At 50.8% G+C, this 19,730-nt stretch overlaps 1 protein-coding gene across 2 annotated transcripts; it reads left to right on the top strand.

The window, feature by feature from the left end:
- The first annotated feature begins 7,848 nt into the window (after nucleotides 1-7,848).
- Fam110a (family with sequence similarity 110 member A) lies at nucleotides 7,849-18,715 on the top strand. 2 transcript variants are annotated; one of them, XM_032904423.1, is made up of 2 exons: nucleotides 7,849-8,054; nucleotides 17,182-18,715. In XM_032904423.1, the coding sequence occupies exon 2, from the start codon at nucleotides 17,258-17,260 to the stop codon at nucleotides 18,146-18,148; it is 891 nt and encodes a 296-aa protein (XP_032760314.1). In that variant the 5' UTR covers nucleotides 7,849-8,054; nucleotides 17,182-17,257; the 3' UTR covers nucleotides 18,149-18,715. The 2 variants fall into 2 exon arrangements, with proteins under 2 accessions (XP_032760314.1, XP_032760313.1); XM_032904422.1 differs by lacking the exon at nucleotides 7,849-8,054 and adding an exon at nucleotides 13,718-14,055.
- Nucleotides 18,716-19,730: the final 1,015 nt, after the last annotated feature.

Below are 19,730 nucleotides of genomic sequence, written 5' to 3'. Positions count from 1 at the left end.
CTCGCTGAACTGTCAGCGTCTGAGGGCTGGCGAGGTGGCTCAGTTGGTAAACTGCTTTTGAACAAGCGTGAAGACCTGAGTTCAATCCCAATCACCCTCATAAGAAGACAGTCTGTCTCAAAACACCAAAGTAGGTGGTGCTTGAAGATAACCAGGGGTTGACCTCTGGAACTTTCTTTCTGTTCATTTCCTTATTTTTTTAATAAGAATTTCTTGTATTTATAAACAGATAATGCATTTTAAAGACACAATATTCAGAAGATGCCGTGATGGGTAGTCTTCACAGTCGGTTTGAATGTTACTCACCTCAGGATAATTGGCTAATGTGGAGGAGAAATGAAATAAACATATATTTTGGTTTCAGGAAGTGCTGACCCCAGAGGAACTTGAATTTCTGCCAAGTGGCTTCTTTCTTTTTTTCTAAGTAGAATGTTTGCCTCATTTAGTCTGATAGAACAGGCTGTACATTTCGTTTGTATTTCCCACAGCTCCCCCTCCCCCTGTTTATATTTTCCTTCTTCCAATTTAGTCAGCATTGTTTGGCCTTCCTGTTCTGAGCTACTCACAGATAACATTATTTTGATATGATATAGGAGTTTTGCCAAATATAGTTGTTTTCAACGAGTCTTTGGATTAGCCGTCGTGTGCATGGGATCACGCAGTGCCCAGCTGCTGCTATTAAGGGAGTTGAGAAGTGAAGTTATAATTCCTCTCCATCTTCCAAACCCTCATTCCCCTATATTAGAAAAAGAATCCTTCCCAACTGGTTAACTGAGGAGAGAATCCCCAAAGGAGCCTTTATAATTGTGTCACCAGGAGCTGTGTCATTAAGAGTGAAAGTACAACACTGACCACTGTCATCACATGGACACCACCCTTTTCTGCTAACGTCCTGTCTGTAGCTGGACTGTTTTCCCACACCATCCCACTGATGATCAGTCATTTGTACCCTTGATAGAGCTCCCTAGTATAACTCGGTACATGTATAGATCCAGTCTTTATATTTTTATCAGTCTACATTCTAATTTATAGTAGGAGCTCAGAGTAGTACTAACTCAAATCCTGCTATTTGGTTCCTAGCCTTAAAACTCATCAGAGACTCCTCTTGACCCTCTAGTAGAGTGTCAGAGGGCCATTCTTCAGCCAGAAACACTCATCCTCTGCTTTTCTTTTCTAGACTGGGTTTCTCTGTGTAGCCTTGACTGTCCAGGAACTTGCTCTATAGATAGATCAGGCTGACCTTGAACTCATAGCTGTCTGCCTCTGTCTCCTCTGTGCTGGGATTAAAAGCTTGTGCCATCACTGTCCAGCTTAGATGCACCCTTCCCAATGAAAGCGTGTGCAATAGTAAAAGTGCCAGCCAATCAGACCAAAGTACAGGGCCTAGTCCAATTGGCCTGTGAGATTTCTATTAATGGTCCTACATATACCACCAGGCTGCTCCCCTGGCAACACACGGGGTAGCACATGCTACCTCAAAGGCACACATTCCCAAGAATTCCAATTTCTCTCCTCATCTTTCAAGGCATGAGGAATAATTGGTTCTTAACAAGAGAGGTGAAATAATTCCGGGGTTTCTGCCTCAGTTCCTAGGTGGTTGGAAAGACAGAGGAAATGGACTTACAAGATGGAAAGGAAGATCATGCTGGTTATGGTGGGCAGAGGCAGAAAGATTACAAGTTCAAGACCCTGGGCTACACATTAAAAAGAAAGAAAGAAAGAAAGAAAGAAAGAAAGAAAGAAAGAAAGAAAGAAAGAAAGAAAGAGAGAAAGAGAAAGAGAGAGAAACAGAGAGAGAGAAAGAGAGAAATGAAGAAAGAGAGAGAAACAGAGAGAGGAATGAAGAAAGGAAGGAAGGAAGAAAGAAAGAAAGAAAAAAGAAAGAAAGAAAGAAAAAGGAAAGGAAAGGAAAGGAAAGGAAGACCATGCATTGTATCCCTAGGACCACTGTGGTCCTTTGGAATGGAACAGGACCACCCAAGTTTCTGGTCCCCTCCTGGGCAGGTGTAACAGTCACTCTTATGGAAGGCACTGACAATATTCAACCCATCCTAACCCTTCATTCACTACTCTCCCTCACCCCAGTTCCAACCTCTACAGTCTGCTTTATATCTTAAGTTTCTACTCCCCATGGTCAACCTTGGGAATCTCTGGGTTTCTGGGTTCAATAGTGTGTGACCAGACATGGACCAAATTGAACAGTTAGTGCAAAGGTTGTTTTTCTTACATCAGTCACTAAGTTTCCCACCATCTTTCCGAAGAATAAAAAGGCTAAAGCCAAGTCTTTCATAGTTCTCATTTCAAAAGGTCTCCTTGTGGTAGGATCCACCAATTTCCCCGGGGAAGTGCTGTCAGCAGTCAGGGGTAATGTGTCCAACTTCTCTCAGGCTATCCAGACCTCGGTTTCCCTGGCTAACAGCACATGAAGCCCCCCCCGCCCCCAGTGTCCGTTCCAATTGGTTCTCTTTCTAGATTTTTATGGTTGTTCAGTCCCCAGGCTGGGAGGCATGGGCTGGACATTTGAGTGACTGGTCAGAGCAGGCAGGTCTTGTCACGTAAGAGAAAGCAAACTGAGGGAGAGGCCCAGCACATAGTTTCCACGTGGTAAGGCCCTTCTCAAGTGGGACAATCCGTACAGCCTAAGGGAGAGTGTGAGGTCCTTCTGAGGGATGTGGGGATTCCAAGCAAAAGCTACAGGCAAACTCTTAGCCCAAGGCAACGAGACTCTAAGCTTAACGTAGTAATTTGCCACTTAAGGATCTGATTCATTCTTTCAGCTCTCCCAGAGCTTGAAGGAGGGTACTGAGAATCGACAGTCCCAGACAATGTCCAAACTGGTTTAGAGCGGTGGCAGTTGAAATGGCCTCTGCTGTCTGATTTGGTATTTTTGGTGGGTTCTAAGAGTATCTTCATTATATGGTTGTTTCCATCATGGAGGAGAGGGAAGGTTTCCATTCAGTCAGTTAAGTGGTTTACCGTAAACCAGTAACTATTTCACTTGACTCACTTTGGATGTTCCTGTGGCATCTCCCTGGATACTCAGGGTCTCAGCTATGAGGTTATGTTTCCCTTCCTCTTGCCTATCTTCTTGTCAGTCCTACATGTCCCACACACATGTTCAGCAACAGTAGAGTTTATACCATGATAGCCTGTGACGCAGCACACATAGCCTGGGGTCCCAGGTGACTCCCCTCCTTATAAGATCTGCGCTGTTTGGAGTCCAGTCTCTGCAGACATAGCGGCCTTTTAAATTAAGAGATAAGTGATTTGCAGAGGGGTCCCATTGTGCCTTGAGTCCTGGCTAGCCTTGGAGGACAAGAGGCTGTCCTCTCCTGACACTTCTCTCTTCACTGGTGTAGGCTTCTGGGACTTGGTAGTTGAAAGCCAGGAGGATGGCTTTCAGAGTCCTGCAATTCTGCTTCTGTGTAGCATGAAGGTAAGGATTAGACAAACCAACCGAGGCTGATTTAAATGAATCTTGATTCTTGTCATGATTCCATTTCCCCAAGTCTTTATATCCTAGCAGAGTTAGCAAAACCACAAATAATTGCCTCTATCAGACATTCCTGCTTGTTCTGGTAAAGATTACTGCGAGTAGATTGGCATAGCCTGGGAGATTTTTAACAAAGAATGACCTTTGATCGTCAAACACATGCAGTCCTAAGCCCTGTCCTTCACGGGCCGTGTACAACTTGCTCAGACCTTCTGTGACTTGGCTTCTGTCCTCATCTGTCAGTTTTCGTTCTCGGGACGAAGCTGTTTTAACCTCCAAAAGCCACCCTTATCTGAAGCATTCTCTATTCTTTTCGAACACTTGTTACCAAAATCATAAGCATGAAGCTTACAACCTTTTCAACAGTTCTCTCTTATACCTGTTTCTTATTTCATTTCCTTAAACAAGAATGAAGCCAGATTAGATGTGCACATCGCAGTGAATTGGGATCGTCAAGCTTTTCTCCCACTGTGAAACTCTTTTCTGCTCGGATTTTTTTTTTTTTTTTTTTTTTTTGTTTACCCTTTCCTCCTCCAATGGTCTGACCCAGCCCGAGAGTTATAAAGTTTCCATTTTTGTGGGCAGCTCAGAGATTATCAGGGACCTTGAAGTACTTTCTTAGCAAACAAAAATCAGGGGGAGCACAGAGCGGGGGATACCTTACGTATTAATTCTGTAAGTGCAACACTGAAAGGCAGAAGCCATTCTTCCTGGTCTAGCTAGAACAGGGAGCAGCACACAGCCCGCAAAACAGCCAGAAAAATCAGTCCCTCTCCCTCGCTCCCACTTGTAGATCAATGGGGCATCCCCACTAGAACCTGCTGAAAAGGAATCTTTTTTTTTTTAAAGACAGGGCAATCTCCTTTGAACTATCCTTCCACTCCATGTGCATTTATAACACTGTTTTCTCTTTTCTCCCTGGAATTTTCTTGTACTAGTCCCCTTTTCAGTTTGTTTGTTTTTGTTAGTTTGTTTCTTTCAATTTGACCCAACCTAGTCTCTTCTGGGAAGAGGGAATCTCAACTGAGAAAACATCTCCGTCATATTGGCCTGGAGGCAAATCTATCAGTGAGGCAGTTTTTGAATTAATGGTCGATGTGGGAGAGCACAGCCTGCTGGGGCGATGGGGGTTGGGGGTGGCAATCGTGCCACCCTGGGGCACCCAGGCAGGTGGTCCTGGGATGGATCAGAAAGCAAACAGGAAGCCAGGAATAGCAAGCCGGTAAGCAGCTCCGTGGTCTTTGCTTCAGTTCCAGCCCTGACTTCCATCAGTGAGGGACTGGGACCCATAAGTGAAACAAACAGCACCCTGCCTCCCACACTTGATTATGGGCAGTGAGTTAATACAACAACAGAGAAGAAAACTGAGACAGGGCTCCCCTGCCTGCTGACTTGGACCTTAAGTTCCTGGGTCCCGCTTTACTGCCAGGCTTGTTTTTTTTAGTAGACTTTGAAAGTTTTTGCTCTTGCTTTTCTTCACTCTTTGTTAACAAGTTTCTGACCCTCCACCCTCCAGTCTTCTGTAACTTTCCTGCGATGTCTGGCCAGATGTTAGCTACCAAATGTAATTTTAGCATCTCGTGTCCCAGAGGGCTCTTCTGTGTCTAACACCAAGTACTTTCTCATCTGATTCTCCACTCTCTGGGAACTCTTCTGACCCTCTTCTTTCTCCTGTTGCACCCTAAAGACCTTTTTCTGTATTCTAGGACCAGGGTAGTGAATTTCCCTCACGGTGGTGTGGCCTTGATGGGCCTCATTGCTTTTATTCCACGTGGGTGGTTGGCTGGGGAATCTTTCGTCGGCTACCATGACACATGTATTCAGGGAAGATTTTTTTTTCTCAAGAGACCTTTCTTCTTACCCCCTCTTCTCACTAGAGAAGAGAACACTCAATACTAATATCAAATCAGCACAGGAATAGAGTAAGGCCCGAGGACTTGATCCAGTTGGTCGGTCACCGCCTATTATCTATTGGAGTCCTCAGCTTGACTTTGTTACAGGAAATAGCTACCCAGTACTGGAGCCTGTGCCCCAGAGGACTAATTGGGAGAACATCATCCTTTTAAACCATGTATTTGGATTACTGAGAGGTGGTGGCTCATGACTTTAATCCCAGCATTTGGGAATCAGAGGCAGGCATATGGCCGAGTCTGAGGCCATGCGAGAATATCAGATCCCCTGGAACTGCAGTTATAGATGGTTGAGGCTCTGTGTAGCTGCTGGGAACTGAACCTGTGTCCTCTGGAAGACCAGCTATCGCTCGTTACTGCTTAGCCATCTCTTAAGAATCTTATTCCTATGGGCCTCAGATCTTTTATCATTTATCTTGGTTTGGGATCTATATTCACAGAGCCTCAACATCCACCCTGATGAGCTACGGGAGTATCAGAGGGAGAATCCTCACCGCTCCTTACCTTGGTCCTGCCTGGACGTACTCAATGCTTCTGCACTGGAGGTTTCTAGGACCTCTGTTCCCCATTCTCAGAGTGACCTTATGACAGTCACCCTAGTCACATTCTCACCACCCCCACCTTCATCCACCAAGGCAGTACGTTACAATCCACTTGGTTCCAACGTGAGGTTGCCTGGTTGCTGTGGCGCTCTCTGTGGACCCTCAGCTCTAAGTCGCTGATCTACTTTTGATTTTTTTAGGTTTCTGTTAGTTCTGGAGCCGGAGAGTGTCTCTCCACCCAGGGCCACTGCAAGGGTGCAGCAGAAGCAGAATTCAGCTCCCAGGACAGGAATCCGATCCCCAAGACCTTTGGCCATAGAGAAAAAGCTCCTGTATGGGGCACCAAGTTGTAAGAAGTGAGTGAGTCTGGGATCTTACAAAAACAGCCACATGATCCAAAGGAGGTCTGCAAGGTACAAAACGTTCTGCTTTTGGGAACTATGTGTTACTTTTGCCCAGTGCTGCACAGATGGGAACAAGAGTTTGTGGAGTGCTCTGCCACAAGGGTCAAATCTGTATCGAATCAAGACTTAAAGAGGGTAAGAGCCATCGAGCAGAAAGGAACAGAGCAAAACAGACTCTTACGGCGATGCAGAGCCACTGTGCTTGTGAACCACAGCAGCTGTGGTTGTCTGCACAAGATCAAGCCAGTTAACATTGCAGCACAGAGATGGGAGAGGCTTATGAGCCCCTACCCCGAACTGAGGAGCTAGGAACAGCTGAATGTTTCTGGAGAAAAGAAAGTCAGTGTTTTTACAAGGTTGTAGCCTTTGACCGTTTGATCATGGTTCAGTGGATGGCCCTACTGCCACGAATAGATGGGCAGATTAGACTTGGTTGCGTATAAAAAACGAAAAAGGAGGAAGTGAGGGTGGGTGTAGGAGGAGTTAAGGGGAGGAGGGTAAAGTAAATATGATTAAAATACATTGTATGTGTATGAAATTCTCAAAGAAATAAAAGTATAGTTTAAATGTAAAAATTAGTTGGTGTTATTGTAAATGGGATATGTTTATTACATGAAGAGCATGGTTATATATTATCTGTGCTGTACAGAGCGATTTGAACTGTGTTTAAAACATGACATTTCCTTAACATTCTTCCATTGTTCTTAAATGTTATTTAACCGCATCGTTGTAAGTTATTGTATAATTTCCCAACTGGAAAGTTCAGACAATTGAAGGTAGGTACCTCGGAGCTAGGTCATGAGTACGGAGAAGAATTATGTAGAAAACTCAATTCAGCTTCTTCCCAGGATGGACTTTTATAACTGATCTGGTTTTGATAAGCACCGTGGGAACTACTGGTGTGCGCATTTGAAAACTTATCATTGCAGTTAGGGGAACAGACAGGTAAAGAGGATTGTGGGTAAACGCACAAAGAGGTAGCTGCTGAGTTGAGAGTAGGGTCCAGCTTGGTGGCTGGGTATTTAATACCAACTCATGGGTAGATGTACTGAGGCAGGCAGATATAGCAAATTTGAGACAAAAGCATGAATTTAAGGTCAGCCTGGGCAACTTAGTGAGACCCTGTCTCAAAAAGAAAAAAAGTGAAGAGAGGGTCAGGTGTGGTATAGACCTAAAATCCTAGTATCACGGAGGCTGCGGCCAGTTATGTGTCAAGGCCCTACCTCAAAACTCAAAAATGTTGGTACTAGGGTCTGTGCAAAACCAAACAAACAAATTTGGGACTAGCAACCCTTGCAGCTGGAGACCGAGGAAATCCAGCTGGAAGAGGAGAAGAAAGGTCTGCCAAGGCCTGGGCAGCCGGAAGGCCGAGCGACCAGCTGGGCTCAGGGCAGCAGCCGCCGGGTTGCATCTGCCGCTCCTGATGTTGCCTGGCAACCCGGCTGGCGCGCCGTTCGAACGGAAGCGACTGGCCAATCAGGAAGTCCGGGGCGAACCATTGCAGCGACGGGGACGGCGGGCTCACTTCCCTTTCCTCTGGGCCCTGGGGACCGTCTCCCGGCGGGATTGTGGGACGGCTGGGACCTCTCGCTAGGAAGAGCCGACCGGTCTCCACACGCTGTGACCTCCTTAGGTCCGCGGGGACCATCAGCTGTCAGCCTCTGCAGCCAGCGAGGAGCGGGATTCCTCCGGGCGTGGGCTGCGGGTGAGCATGGGGTAAGGGGGCGGGGGTCCTTAGGCAGTGTCCACGCATCAACCCGGGCAAGTGTTTCAGCATAGGCGGTCGACAGAGGAGAGCTCATGTCTAGTGTCCAGCCCAGGGGGCCAGCAGAGAATCCAGGCTGTTCCACTGTCCCATCTTGCAGCCCCCGCTCCTAGCAAATCAGAGGACCCCAGCGGCTTACTCTTTTAGGGGCCTATTGGGAGGACATGGCTCAGGGGATCTCCTGACTAGGCTACCCTGCCCTACCGGCCCTTGGAATTCCCCTTCAGAATATAGTCTTTCCCTTCCCATTGGAAACTTTCTGCCTAAAGAGTCTGGAGTTCCAGGGCTTCCCGCTTTGAGGGCCCTCCTGGGGTGGGGGGCAGGGTGGATTCCCTAGGACTACAGATCCAAAGGCTCTGGAAGTCATGTGGGTCTGTGCGCGCCCGCCTGCGCTTGTATGCATTGGAGGTGCCTCTAAGCCAGAGTTGCTGGAATTGGACTTTAGAGTTGGGTGCAGGGTCAGGCCCTCCCAAGTGGAGCATCTAATTTAGGCTGTACTTTTATCTACTCTCCTGTTGATCTTCTTTCGTAGGTGGGGAATCTGAGGTTCTGAGAAGTTGAGGCTCTTGCTCAAAGTCACAGACTTAACTATGCAATCGTCTTCAGTTCTTGATACAGGGAATCACCCATTCGATGAAGGATCTCTCCTGAGGGGAACTACCCTTCCTCTGAGCCTCATTCTGGCCCTGGAGGAGCTGTGTTTGTCCATCTGTCTTTGTCCATCTGTCTTTGTGTCATGCTCCCTACCCTAACTTTTGTATGGCCCAAGCTGGCCTCATTCTTACTATGTATAACAGGCTGGTCTTGAACTCTCCATCTTCCTAAATCGGCGTCCTCTGATGACAAGCGTGTGCCACCTGCACACCAGTTTTATGCCATTTTCAGGATAGAACCCAGGGCTTGGTTTCTGCTAAGCGGGCGTCTACTAGATGAGTTATACCGCTGCCTCATTTCTTTCCACATCGTCAAGCTTCCTGTAGCCTGGTCCCTCCCTGAGTGCCCTGCTTTTCTCAGTAGCGTCTGTTCCATATTATGCACGAGGTATCTTATTAGGCGGTTTATTATCTTCCCCAGTGGAATGTGTCAGGCACGTGAGATGCTTAACACGGGCACAAATTGTCAGGGTGTCCCAAACTTGCAGACTCAGATGATCAAAGCCAACATCTGTTGGCCATTTGGTGTGTATTGTGCTGGGGGGGTGGAGCAGGATAGGGTGGTGTCACTCAGGTGTACTCTGGCCAGCAGAGCCAGCATAGGCACTGTTAATACACACACACACACACACACACACACACACACACACACACACACTCACACTCACTCCCCCATCCAGCTACCTCACTCTATGCAAAATGACAGGTGCTGTGGACAGACACAGAGTGGCCATCAGTAGGGACTGATGGGAAATAATCAGAAACTCCTTAGATACTCATGAGGCACCAAGAGGAACGTGGATTACTGAGCGAAGGGTCTGGGTGGGAATTATATACACAGCACGATGGGCATCGCAGTCAGTCCTAATCGTGGACTGTGGGTCAACTAATTGAGAAGCCACAGACAGTGATTACATTTGCAGAAAGTTATGAGGTCACTGCCCTACCTGTGGTTTGTCATTGGCTTTGTGAGTTTGGGCAAGTTTCTTCACATTCTGAGCTGTGAGTTCAAGCCAAGGCAGAAGGCACTGTAGGACAGGAAGTGGGTGTGGCCACAGGCCTAATTCAAGCCTCACCTTCCCTTCAGTGTCAGGCCCTTCCCTAAGGCCTTGTTTGTTAGTCTTTCTCCCTCTCTCCCTCTCTCCTTCACTCCAAGTCTGCCTTTGTTCCCATCTTGTCAGGGTGCAAACTGAGCCCCAGACTTTGTTAGTGGAGAGTGTTCGGGGGAAGGATTCATGCAGGAGCTCACTGTCCTAGGCATCCCTGCCCCTCCCATGGCGGCCCACTTGTAACTCTCTTCCTGAGATTTGTGCAAAGCTACTCTGAGCAAGGCTGACTCCTGGGCAGGCCAGGGCATGAGCCTGGTGAAAACTCCAGAAATAGCTTGGAACCTGGCCTGCCCTGGAGAATGCCCGGTCGGGTGTCTGACCTGGACAGCTGGGCTGGCTCTTCCCCACTGCCCGGAACCTTCTCGATTCTCTTCTACAGCAGCCAGAGGCCTCCCTGGCTACCAAACCTGAGCCAGGACAGAAAAGCAGGTGGGGCGGATGAACTATCATAAAATGATCAAGCCTAGAAATCTACTGGGAAGAGGGGACACACAACTGCCTGGGCTTGGAACCCTTGTCCCGGGCTGAGAACTTTACCAGTGTGAGGTGTGATTTCCCTCCACTCTGCGAAGTGAGGGATTTCTGCTTTTATTTCATGGATACATATGCTACAGCAGGGGTTGGGGATTTAGCTCAGCGGTAGGCGCTTGCCTAGGCAAGCAAGGCCCTGGGTTGGTCCCCAGCTCCGAAAAAAAAAAAAAAAAAAAAAACAAAAAAAAAAAACATATGCTACAGCAGGCACTCGAGAAGACACTTAGAGGAGTCAGTTTTCCCGTTCCACTGTGGGGCCAGGGGACTGAACTCGGATCACTAGGCTTGCATGGCAAGTACTTTTACCCCAACTGTAAAAGTACATCTCCCTCGCCCCAACTTCACCAGTCATTTCCCACCCTCACTCCCCCCGCCCCCCCGCACTGCCACCCTACCCCGTTCTGGTGTTTTGACTCTATACACAGAAGCATGCAGTCACTGTCTCCCTGGACTCAGCTTACCGTCTTCATGTTCCGTTCCTACTGTAGCACATCAGTCAGCTCTCCCTCTTAAAGACCGAATAACCGACTGGACGTATGTGGTTACGTTTCTTTATCCATTCGTTCATTGGTGGGCACTTGCATTGTGCACGCCCTCGGCTGTGGTGACTAATGCCTGCTGGGGACTCCATGCGAGCGTTTCTGCCAGCACGCACACTGTGGATGAGTGTTCGAACACTGTAGGTTCTTTGAAATGAGTGTTTAGAAGTCTGCTGTGGATGTCACTTCATCATCACTGAACAGGGTTCTAAGGTCGCCCTTCCTCACCAAAACTTAATAACATCATAATGTTTTGGGTAGGATCTGTGCTAATGGGTATGACACTGTTGCTGGGATTTTGATTTCTATTTAATGGTCCAGTGATGTTGAACATAGTTCTTGCATTCACTCGCTCTAGAGAGAGAGAGAGAGAGAGAGAGAGAGAGAGAGAGAGAGAGAGAGAGAGTGTGTGTGTGTGTGTTTCAGGCTGGCTTCGAACTCATGATCCTCCTGCCTCAGCCTCCGGGTGCTGGGATTAAGGTATGGGCCCCCATGGCCGGCTTTGTTTTCTTCCATGTGGAAGGGCAGTCAACTGACTGCACCAAACTGCTGCTCTTGTCTTGCTGGGCTCTGGAGGAGCTTCTTGTCCAACAGTCATCATGGCTCTCACTTGGATGGAAGTGGCCATGCCTTGGGCCTGTTTTATAGTGGGGGAAACTGAGGTATGGAGACGCTCCCTGCACTGGAGGTTTGGATGGGACGGAGCCCTGAAGATATTGGCTCTGTATCTTTGGAGGGAGAAAAGGGCATGGCTGGAAGTGTCCCGGCTGGGACAGGGTTGATGGAAGGCTGGCAGAGGACTGTTTGTGGAAAGGCAAGAGTAATGTGGTAGCTTAGGGGAGACTTGGCACTCAGGTCTCTCCCTGTACCCCCAGCTAATTATTAATTACAAGGGGAGAAATGACCAGTGAACCGACTGATTACCAAGATCTTGTCAAACCCTCCTACAAGGCGCTGTGCTGGGGACCAGGGCTTTTCTATGCTCCTCTCTCCTCCTCGTCTCCTTCCCCTCCCCCTCTTTCCTTCCTTTGGAAATTGGAGTGTGATTGACATCCAGAAGTCTGTATGTGTTTCATGTGTGTATCTTGATGCTGGCCTGGGCCCCCTCTAGCCTCTTGGTCAGTGATGCTTCTTCCTGTTTGTTTCTGGGAGGAAGACACACAGCAGAAGGGTGGGGCTCAGTCCAGTGGGCAGCTGGGAAATCACAAGTGAACACTGGGAATGCCAAGGTGTTTTGTGAGGGAACAAAGGGGCCTTTCTGGGGTAGACAGGGAGGGACCTCAGAGGGGCGACATCTAAAATAAGGGTCTAGACAGAGAGCAGTTGGTGCAAAGGCCCTGGGGCAGGAAAGACATTTGTAAAGGATTAGCTAAGAGGGCTTTGTGGCTGGGCCAGGAATGACAGTGTGGATGGGATGGGCAGAGACTGGAGGGCTGTATGGGGGGCTGGAGTTTATCCCTGGGTGTGTATGGCAGTCAAGCGCAGCAGTGAAGTGTTATCTGCTAGGAAGACACTGTCATCATTGTCCCATGAAACAGCTGAGGGAGCTGCAGCCCCAAACATAGCTGTATGTGTTTCCATAGGTGGCAGCTCCTTTATGGAGCCCAAGCAAACTGTCTGTGGGGTCTGACGGATTTCCCAGGAGGCAATTCGGTCTCTTGCTTCTCTCCTTCCCATGTCCAAGTCTGGGCTCAAATCCAGATTCTGTCATTTGCTGGCTGTATGGTCTCAATGAGTTCACGAATAATTTGAGATAGGCACAGCAGTGTGCACCATGTAGCTCCAGAAGGATGGTCCAGGCAAGAGGATGGAGAGTTCCAGACTGGCCTGTACTGTCCTGTAAAACCCTGTTTAAAACAAACACCCATCCTCTACTGACGGCAACAACAAAAAGCTTCAAACAATGTCTGCTGCCAAAGAAATGACCCGTGCTTCACCTCCACAAGTGCAGTCTTTGTAGTTTCCAGTTAGTGCCCGAGGCCAGCTTCAAGCTTGTTTCTTTGTTATCCCAGCTAGGTCCAGGCAGTGAGGGAGCTGGCAGGCCATGTCGGATGACTTGTACCCCAGTCCCATTAATAGCCAGGACCCAAGGGAGCAGCAGTGCTCAGAGGGAAGGAAAGTGGACAGGACCACTTCCTGTCTCCCCCCCCACCCCCAGTCCCCGGGGCAGCCTCCACCTGGATACAGGAGTGCTTTCCCGCCGGCCCCTGGGATGTGAGGCCTTGGTGGGCATCTCCTTTCCCTGGACCTCACAATACCCTGGAAAGTGACAGAAGGCTTGGACTGGCAGAGGGTACAGGCGGACCCCTGCCAGGGATCCCCCCATGTAGGGTTGGAGTGAAATAATGGGTTTCAGATTGCCCACTTTCTGGTGGTCCTGCTGTTCAAGGGTTAAATGGGCCATCTCATGCCACTGTGCTGTGGCTGTACCTCTTTATCCTCCCAGCTGGCACAAATCTGCAGTCAACCTCAAGCCTTGAGAGCTCATGGTGGGCTGTCCCCCAAGGTCCCACTCTTCTTGTTCATGGGACTGTGACCCAGCCACCTGCGGGCACACAGGAGAAAAGGGTGACATTTTAGGAGTGGTGGGAGGGAAAGTGGCCAGGTTGGACCTCCCAGGCCCCATCCCCCAAACCCCTTCGTCAACTTTAGGAAAGTGACTCAGCCTGGCCTGACTGGGGTTTCCATTAGTCAGCTTGATGACAATGGAGTTGCCTCATAGGAAGCCTACCCAGACCACACTAATGCTCACTGCACCTCGTTTAATCACGGAAAGATTAAAAGCCCAGAAAGAGCACTTTCCTGTGCCTGGCCGGGGACATCAGAGAGAATCCAGCCCAATTCCATCAGCTGTGTTGCCGGCTGTACAGGCTCCAAGTCGCATAAGAGCCCGGCTGGGTGAGCCTGGGGGCGCTATTCCGGCTAGGTTTCCACACCGGGCTGTCTGTCGCCCATTTCAGCCACTGCCTGGCCCTCCTTCCCTCTCCTGGAACACTCCCAGCCGGCAGGTTCACCTGCCAGGCCCCGGAAATTGCGCAAAAGCCGGCTACCTGAACCAGGTGGGCGGGAGGCGTGCAGGCTGCTGGAAGGAGGCGGCTTGCACAGCCAGGTATGTTGCGGTGCTTGGGGGTGAGGGGCACATCAGGGATTGTCTTCAGTCTGCATTCGAGCCGTGGGCCGACTCCTGCTCAGAGAGAGATAGCAGATGAGGGGAGGGGGGGTCACACAGTCTTAGCTCAGCTCAAGCCTCACCGCCTGAGTCTCCAGGATTGCCTCCAAGTGAGGACGACTCACCAAAACTAGGGGCTTTCCTGGAGCCCTGATCTACTTACTCCTTGGGAGCCTGAGGGAGGGACGAAGTCGGGCTACGGCACTGGAATAGTGACCAGAAAGGCTCAAGGTTGGTGCTTTTCGGACCATTTGCGGCAGCATTTGGAAGCCGGCGGTGAAAAGAGACCTCAAGGGAGACGTTAAATCTCATTTGGCGATCGGGATCTTAGTTTCCTCTTGGAGGGGCCCCTGTGACGTGTGTTGGTGCGGATCCGCTGGCTCATTGTGATTAGCTCTTACCAGCTGTCTCCTTTGTCCCTGCTGGGCTTAGGTCCTGCCCTCCAGGATCGGACTTAGAGACCCTCGGAGGGGGCGGAGTCTGCCAACTCCACAGTCAGAGCCTCAGTTTATGACAGTGCGTCTGGTTTCGGGAGCGCTGCCCATTTTTCAGGTGCTGCGAACCCGTTTGATCTTTCCAGCGGTGACCCGAAGGCACAGGGAGGTCTATTTTTAACTGGGTTTAATAGGTAGAGGAACAGTCTTTTAAGAGCTGCCTCTTGTGCGAGGTGCAAGGCTGGTGGGAGAACGGGGACCCTGGTGTCTATCAGACCAGGCTTGGGAACACAATCTGCCCCCCCCCATCTCTTTGTAGTGTTAGGTGGTGGGTATAAAAGCAAGGTGCTGGTGGGGGGAGCTTCTGCACTAGCCCTGCCCCTCTGACCTCCTTCCTCTTTCCCAGGTGATGTCGGGGAGGGAACTGCCTCAGCCACCACCAACGGGTTGGACTGGTTTGGGTGGCAGAGCAGATGTGGGGGCTAGGGAGGTGGGGCAGAATCTGGCTACCTGAACAGGACTCTTAACAGTTCTGCTGGCTAGACCTTAACCACTTAAGGTCAGTTGGGGGTCTGTTTGTGGGCCAGCCTTCTTTTCTGCCCAACACAACCTTTTTTTTTTTTTTTTTTTTTTTGGTTCTTTTTTTCGAGCTGGGGACCGAACCCTTGGGAGCTTCCCTAGGCAAGCGCCTACCACTGAGCTAAATCCCCAACCCCCCACAACCTCTTAAGCCTTGGGAGAAGCCCTCCTCCTATCCCCCAAAACTTCCGTGGGGGCTGGGGAGAGCAGATAGATCTGTAGACATACTATGCTTGCCCTGTACTACTTGTCGTTTTAAAATGGTGATGGAATGTGCTCACAGTTAAAAACCTAGAGAAAGCTAGTCTTGGTTTGCTGGTGCTAGTGACACTCCACCCCTCACCCTGGACCTATCCGCCTGTGGTGGGCGGGGCCTCTCTAGTTGACTGGTGTGCTGGTCCTCAGCTGACTCCCGTGAGCATTTTAGTTCAGGACACACTTGTGGAATATCTAGCATGTGTTGAGAGCCACATCATGAAGCTGAGACTCAGTGAGAAAAGCAGCCAATACCTGTGCCCTCGTGGAGCTGACATTTTTGGAGTTGGGGACAGCAAAGAAAGAAAGATTCATATCCACAGTAAGTTATATGGTACCAATGGATATAGTGAGACGAGATATAGGGTGTGTGTGTGTGTGTGTGTGTGTGTGTGTGTGTGTGTCTGTGTGTGTGGTACGTGGAGAAGTGATGTGGTAGGAATTAGTGTGCTCAGGCTAGGCTTCATGGGAGTCTGCTTTTTAAATCTCTGTGACCTAAGGAAGTCACTTCCCAGAGTCTCAGTTTTCCCAGCTACAGAATGGTAACAGTGGCTTTCAGGCTCTTGGAGGTGGTAGGGAAGTAGCTGTGAGCGTCCGGCACACAGGCACACAGTGGAGAGCGTTGTCTTGAGATGTCTGGTTGTTCCGGTGAGGCTCTTCCTGTGTTTGGGCATGCTCTGGCCCAGTGCTGTCTGGTATAGTACCACGTCCCATGCGACCATGGAGAACTTGAGGTATGGCTAGTGGCTGCTGAGTGATCTCAACTGCAGATGCCCTTGGTTTGGAATATGGGTTTTACCTTGTGCATATTTGAGGGGCCTTGGGTATGGGGAAACTGGCACTTTCTGACCCTCTTTCCTTGGAAACAGAGGTGGCAGGGTTGACTTGCTGTAATGGTCTAACATCTGACTCTTCTTAGATAACCATGGGGACACTTGAGCACCCAGACATGGGCCCTGCAGCCCATGAGCACTGTCATGGTGGTTGGTCAGCAGCATAACACTTGGTGGGGCTGTGACCTGGATAGTTCCTTGCACCGGCATAGCTTGGGGCTGATGTTTATGCCTGTCCACATGCCTGGGTCTCCATGGGCTTGGCCTTGAAGCCATATCTTGGAAACTACCCTAATCTGGACTCTGCAGGGGTGGGGGGGGGTGGGGCCTTTCTGCCCTCTCTCTCTTGCAGCCTTTTGTTTTGTGCCCTTGTGGGCCTGGCATGTCCAGGCAGGTGGTTGGCACTGCGCAGCTTCCTGCCTGGGCTAGTTGCGGGATGTTGGTGGTATCTGGATCTCTGTGCAGTTCAGGTGGGATGTGGATGATGGTCATTCAACCCCAACTGCCCGGTCGCTAGTACCCCCCTCTCTTGGAAGTAAGGGGTGGCTTAAGCAAGCCCATTGCCCCCTCGAGCTTCAGTTTCCCAACCCCTAAATGGAGCCATTGAGAGGACCCTTTTTTTTTTTTTTCTTTCTCTTTTTTTCGGAGCTGGGGACCGAACCCAGGGCCTTGCACTTGCTAGGCAAGCGTTCTACCACTGAGCTAAATCCCCGACCCCGAGAGGGCCCTTTTTAAAGTGGACCTGGCTTCTCTACCACTTTTCTCTCCCTCAGCTGTGCGGGTCCCGCCCACTATTGGAGGGAAATGCCGTGGGTGGGGCCATAGGCCTTCCAGGAGTACATTTTGCCTGGTGATTGGCTCTGTGAGAGGCAGGGGCGTGTCCTTTACCTTATAATAGCGCAGGCTTCGCCGCCAGTGAGCCTTTGTCTGAACGTGCTCAGCCTGTCTTCTTTCGTTGCTTGCAGCGGAGCCCCGTATCCAGCTGCCAACTTTGTGCCTGTATCTGTCTTCTCGCCTCTGCCCTCGGGGTATGTAACGGCCATGCCCGTGGACACGCTGAGCCCCGGAGCCCCCGCCACTCCCGCTTTACCTTTTCGCCTGCGAACCAAGGTCCCCGGCTACCTGCTACCAAGGCCAGCAGATGGGGGAGCCAGGAAACCGAGTGCTGTGGAACGCCTGGAGGCTGATAAGGCTAAGTACGTCAAGAGCCTGCGCGTGGCCAACACCCGCCAAGAACCTGTGCAGCCCCCGCTGACCAGGCAGCCCCTCTTCAGCCCAGGTTCTCGCGGCCCAGTGCTCACACCCAGTCGCCGAGTCCTGCCCTGTTCTGGCCGCCGGCCCCAACTGGACCTCGACATCCTTAGCAGCCTAATTAACCTGTGTGATAGTCCCGTGTCCCCACCTGAGGCCAACAGAACACCTGGACGGCCAGAAGGATCTGCCCACAAGGTCCCACCAGCCACCCCTCCTCGTCCGCCTCCTAGTACTGTCGCTGTGCGCCGAGTGGATGTTCGTCCCCTGCCTGCTTCACCAGCTCGCCCCTATCCATCACCTGGCGCCGCTACCACTTCCAGCCCGGGCCGGCCCCCTGGTCTGCAACGCTCCAAGTCGGACCTGAGTGAGCGCTTTTCCAGGGCAGCAGCCGATCTTGAGCGCTTTTTTAACTTCTGCGGCTTGGACCCAGAGGAAGCACGAGGATTGGGGGTGGCCCACCTGGCAAGGGCTAGCTCGGACATCGTGTCGCTAGCCGGGCCAAGTGCTGGACCTTGCAGCTCTGAAGGGGGCTGCTCACGCCGCAGCTCTGCCACAGTGGAAGAGCGGAACCTAGAGCGGGTCCCCTATGGGGTGTCTGTGATCGAGCGAAATGCCCGTGTGATCAAGTGGCTGTATGGGTTGCGGCAGGCACGTGACCCTCCCACCACAGAGGGCTAGGCCTCCTGGACTCAGGCCTCCCGGAAGGACATCATGAAGAGACAGTTGGCACTTTGTCCTTTCCTGTATCCATTGGCTGCCTTCCTGCAGACCCAGAGACCCTTGGGTGAATTTAGTGTAGAGGCCAAGACTTAGACCTAGACCAGCATCCTCTGGCAAGCAAGGACTGACCTGCAGAGGTTTGCTGTTGCCCTTGGCCTCCCCCACCCTCTAACAAGGTTTGTGACACAAGTGTGCTTCTGCGTGGTTCCTCGGGTGAGACTGGATTTGGGCTGCTTACTCTCCACTGAGTTGGGAATCAATTGCTTTGCCAAGTCTGTCTGCCCCAGGCCCTATTTCCTTCTTCCCTGTCTGTCCTCTTTTGCTGACTTCCTCTTCCTTACCCAAAGGGCCCTGGTTTCCTGGGAACTCACCCTGGGGAGGAGGTTGAAAGGATGGGGCCTGTCTGCTGCTCTTCCTGGTCTTTGGCAGTTGGCCTAGGTGGGTAGACTATAGGAGGGACTGGTTAGGAGCCTGATGCTCTGAATTATCTGTGGCTAATAAACACAAATGTTTGTTTCTCAAGGTCAGGAGCTTCGGACTCTTCTCTGTTCACAGGGGAAGAAGTGTGGGAAGTCTTGGGGTAGGGCCTTCAGAATGGAACGATTTTTGAACTAAGATCTGGTGTGCAGGAGGTCAGTGGCTCTCCTACGGCAGTGCAGGCAGGCCACACCTGGGACCTCCCAGTAGCACATCCTCGCCTTCTCCAGAAGTCTGCAGGCTCCTCTGTAGGTGAGGAGGCAGCCAGCCAGTGAGTGGAACCAGAGCTGAGAGTGGTTTCTTTCTGGAAGAAAGGGACTTTCAGAGAAAGCCTGACAGGAGCATCCTGACCCTTTCCACCTTCCCCAGCCAAGGGATGCCCACAAGAGAAGACCCTGACTCTCAGTCACCAGGCCACAGAGTAGGGGCTGGAGCTGAGAGGGACTTAGGTGAGAACAGCCCAGAGTGGTGGCCTTGCCTGTGACCCCAGGTGACCCTGGACAGGCCAGTCTTGTTTCTGTGCCTCAGTGGAGAGCTAGGTGGTACAAGTCCCTTGGGGTTGGGACCTTGTATTCCGGAAGGTTTGAAATGAGCCGTATCCCAGTGCTTGGGCCAGCAGAGCAGCTAAGCGGGGATGCTGTGGCCTCCCTTCTGTCTGCTCTCCCTGTTTAGTTTTCCCCAGTGTAGTGGAGCATCAAGGCTCCCTGGGTTCACAAAGGGTGACCTGGGGGATGGCTTGACTGCCTCCCCCCAGGGGAGGGGTCCTTGGTAGTGTTTCCTCCCTGCAGGCTGCCTTGGCTCCAGTCTTCAGAAACAGGAAACATGGGAGGTGGGTGGTGGTGACAGGTTTGATGCTGGTTTTATTTTAAGCACTAAAGAGATTTCCCGAGTTGTTGACAAACATCTGTGTCAGCATAGCTGTCTGTTGCTGCCAACCCCCAAAGTCTGGGGCAGTTGGGAGAAGGGCAACTGAGAACAGGCTCTGTTTCCCGCTCCATCTGGAGATGGAGGCTGAGAAGGAGTGGGGTTGGGGAGAGATCAGGCCAGCCACCCTGCCCCTCTG

Source organism: Rattus rattus, chromosome 5, assembly GCF_011064425.1.
Source record: "Rattus rattus isolate New Zealand chromosome 5, Rrattus_CSIRO_v1, whole genome shotgun sequence".
Lineage (NCBI taxonomy): Eukaryota > Metazoa > Chordata > Mammalia > Rodentia > Muridae > Rattus > Rattus rattus.
The sequence above is the reverse complement of the archived record's forward strand: the minus strand, read 5'-3'. Positions and strand labels throughout refer to the sequence as shown.

Coding starts and splice junctions, on each gene's coding strand:
- Fam110a (XM_032904423.1), top strand. CDS start 17,258: ATGCCCGTGGACACGCTGAGCCCCGGAGCCCCCGCCACTCCCGCTTTA.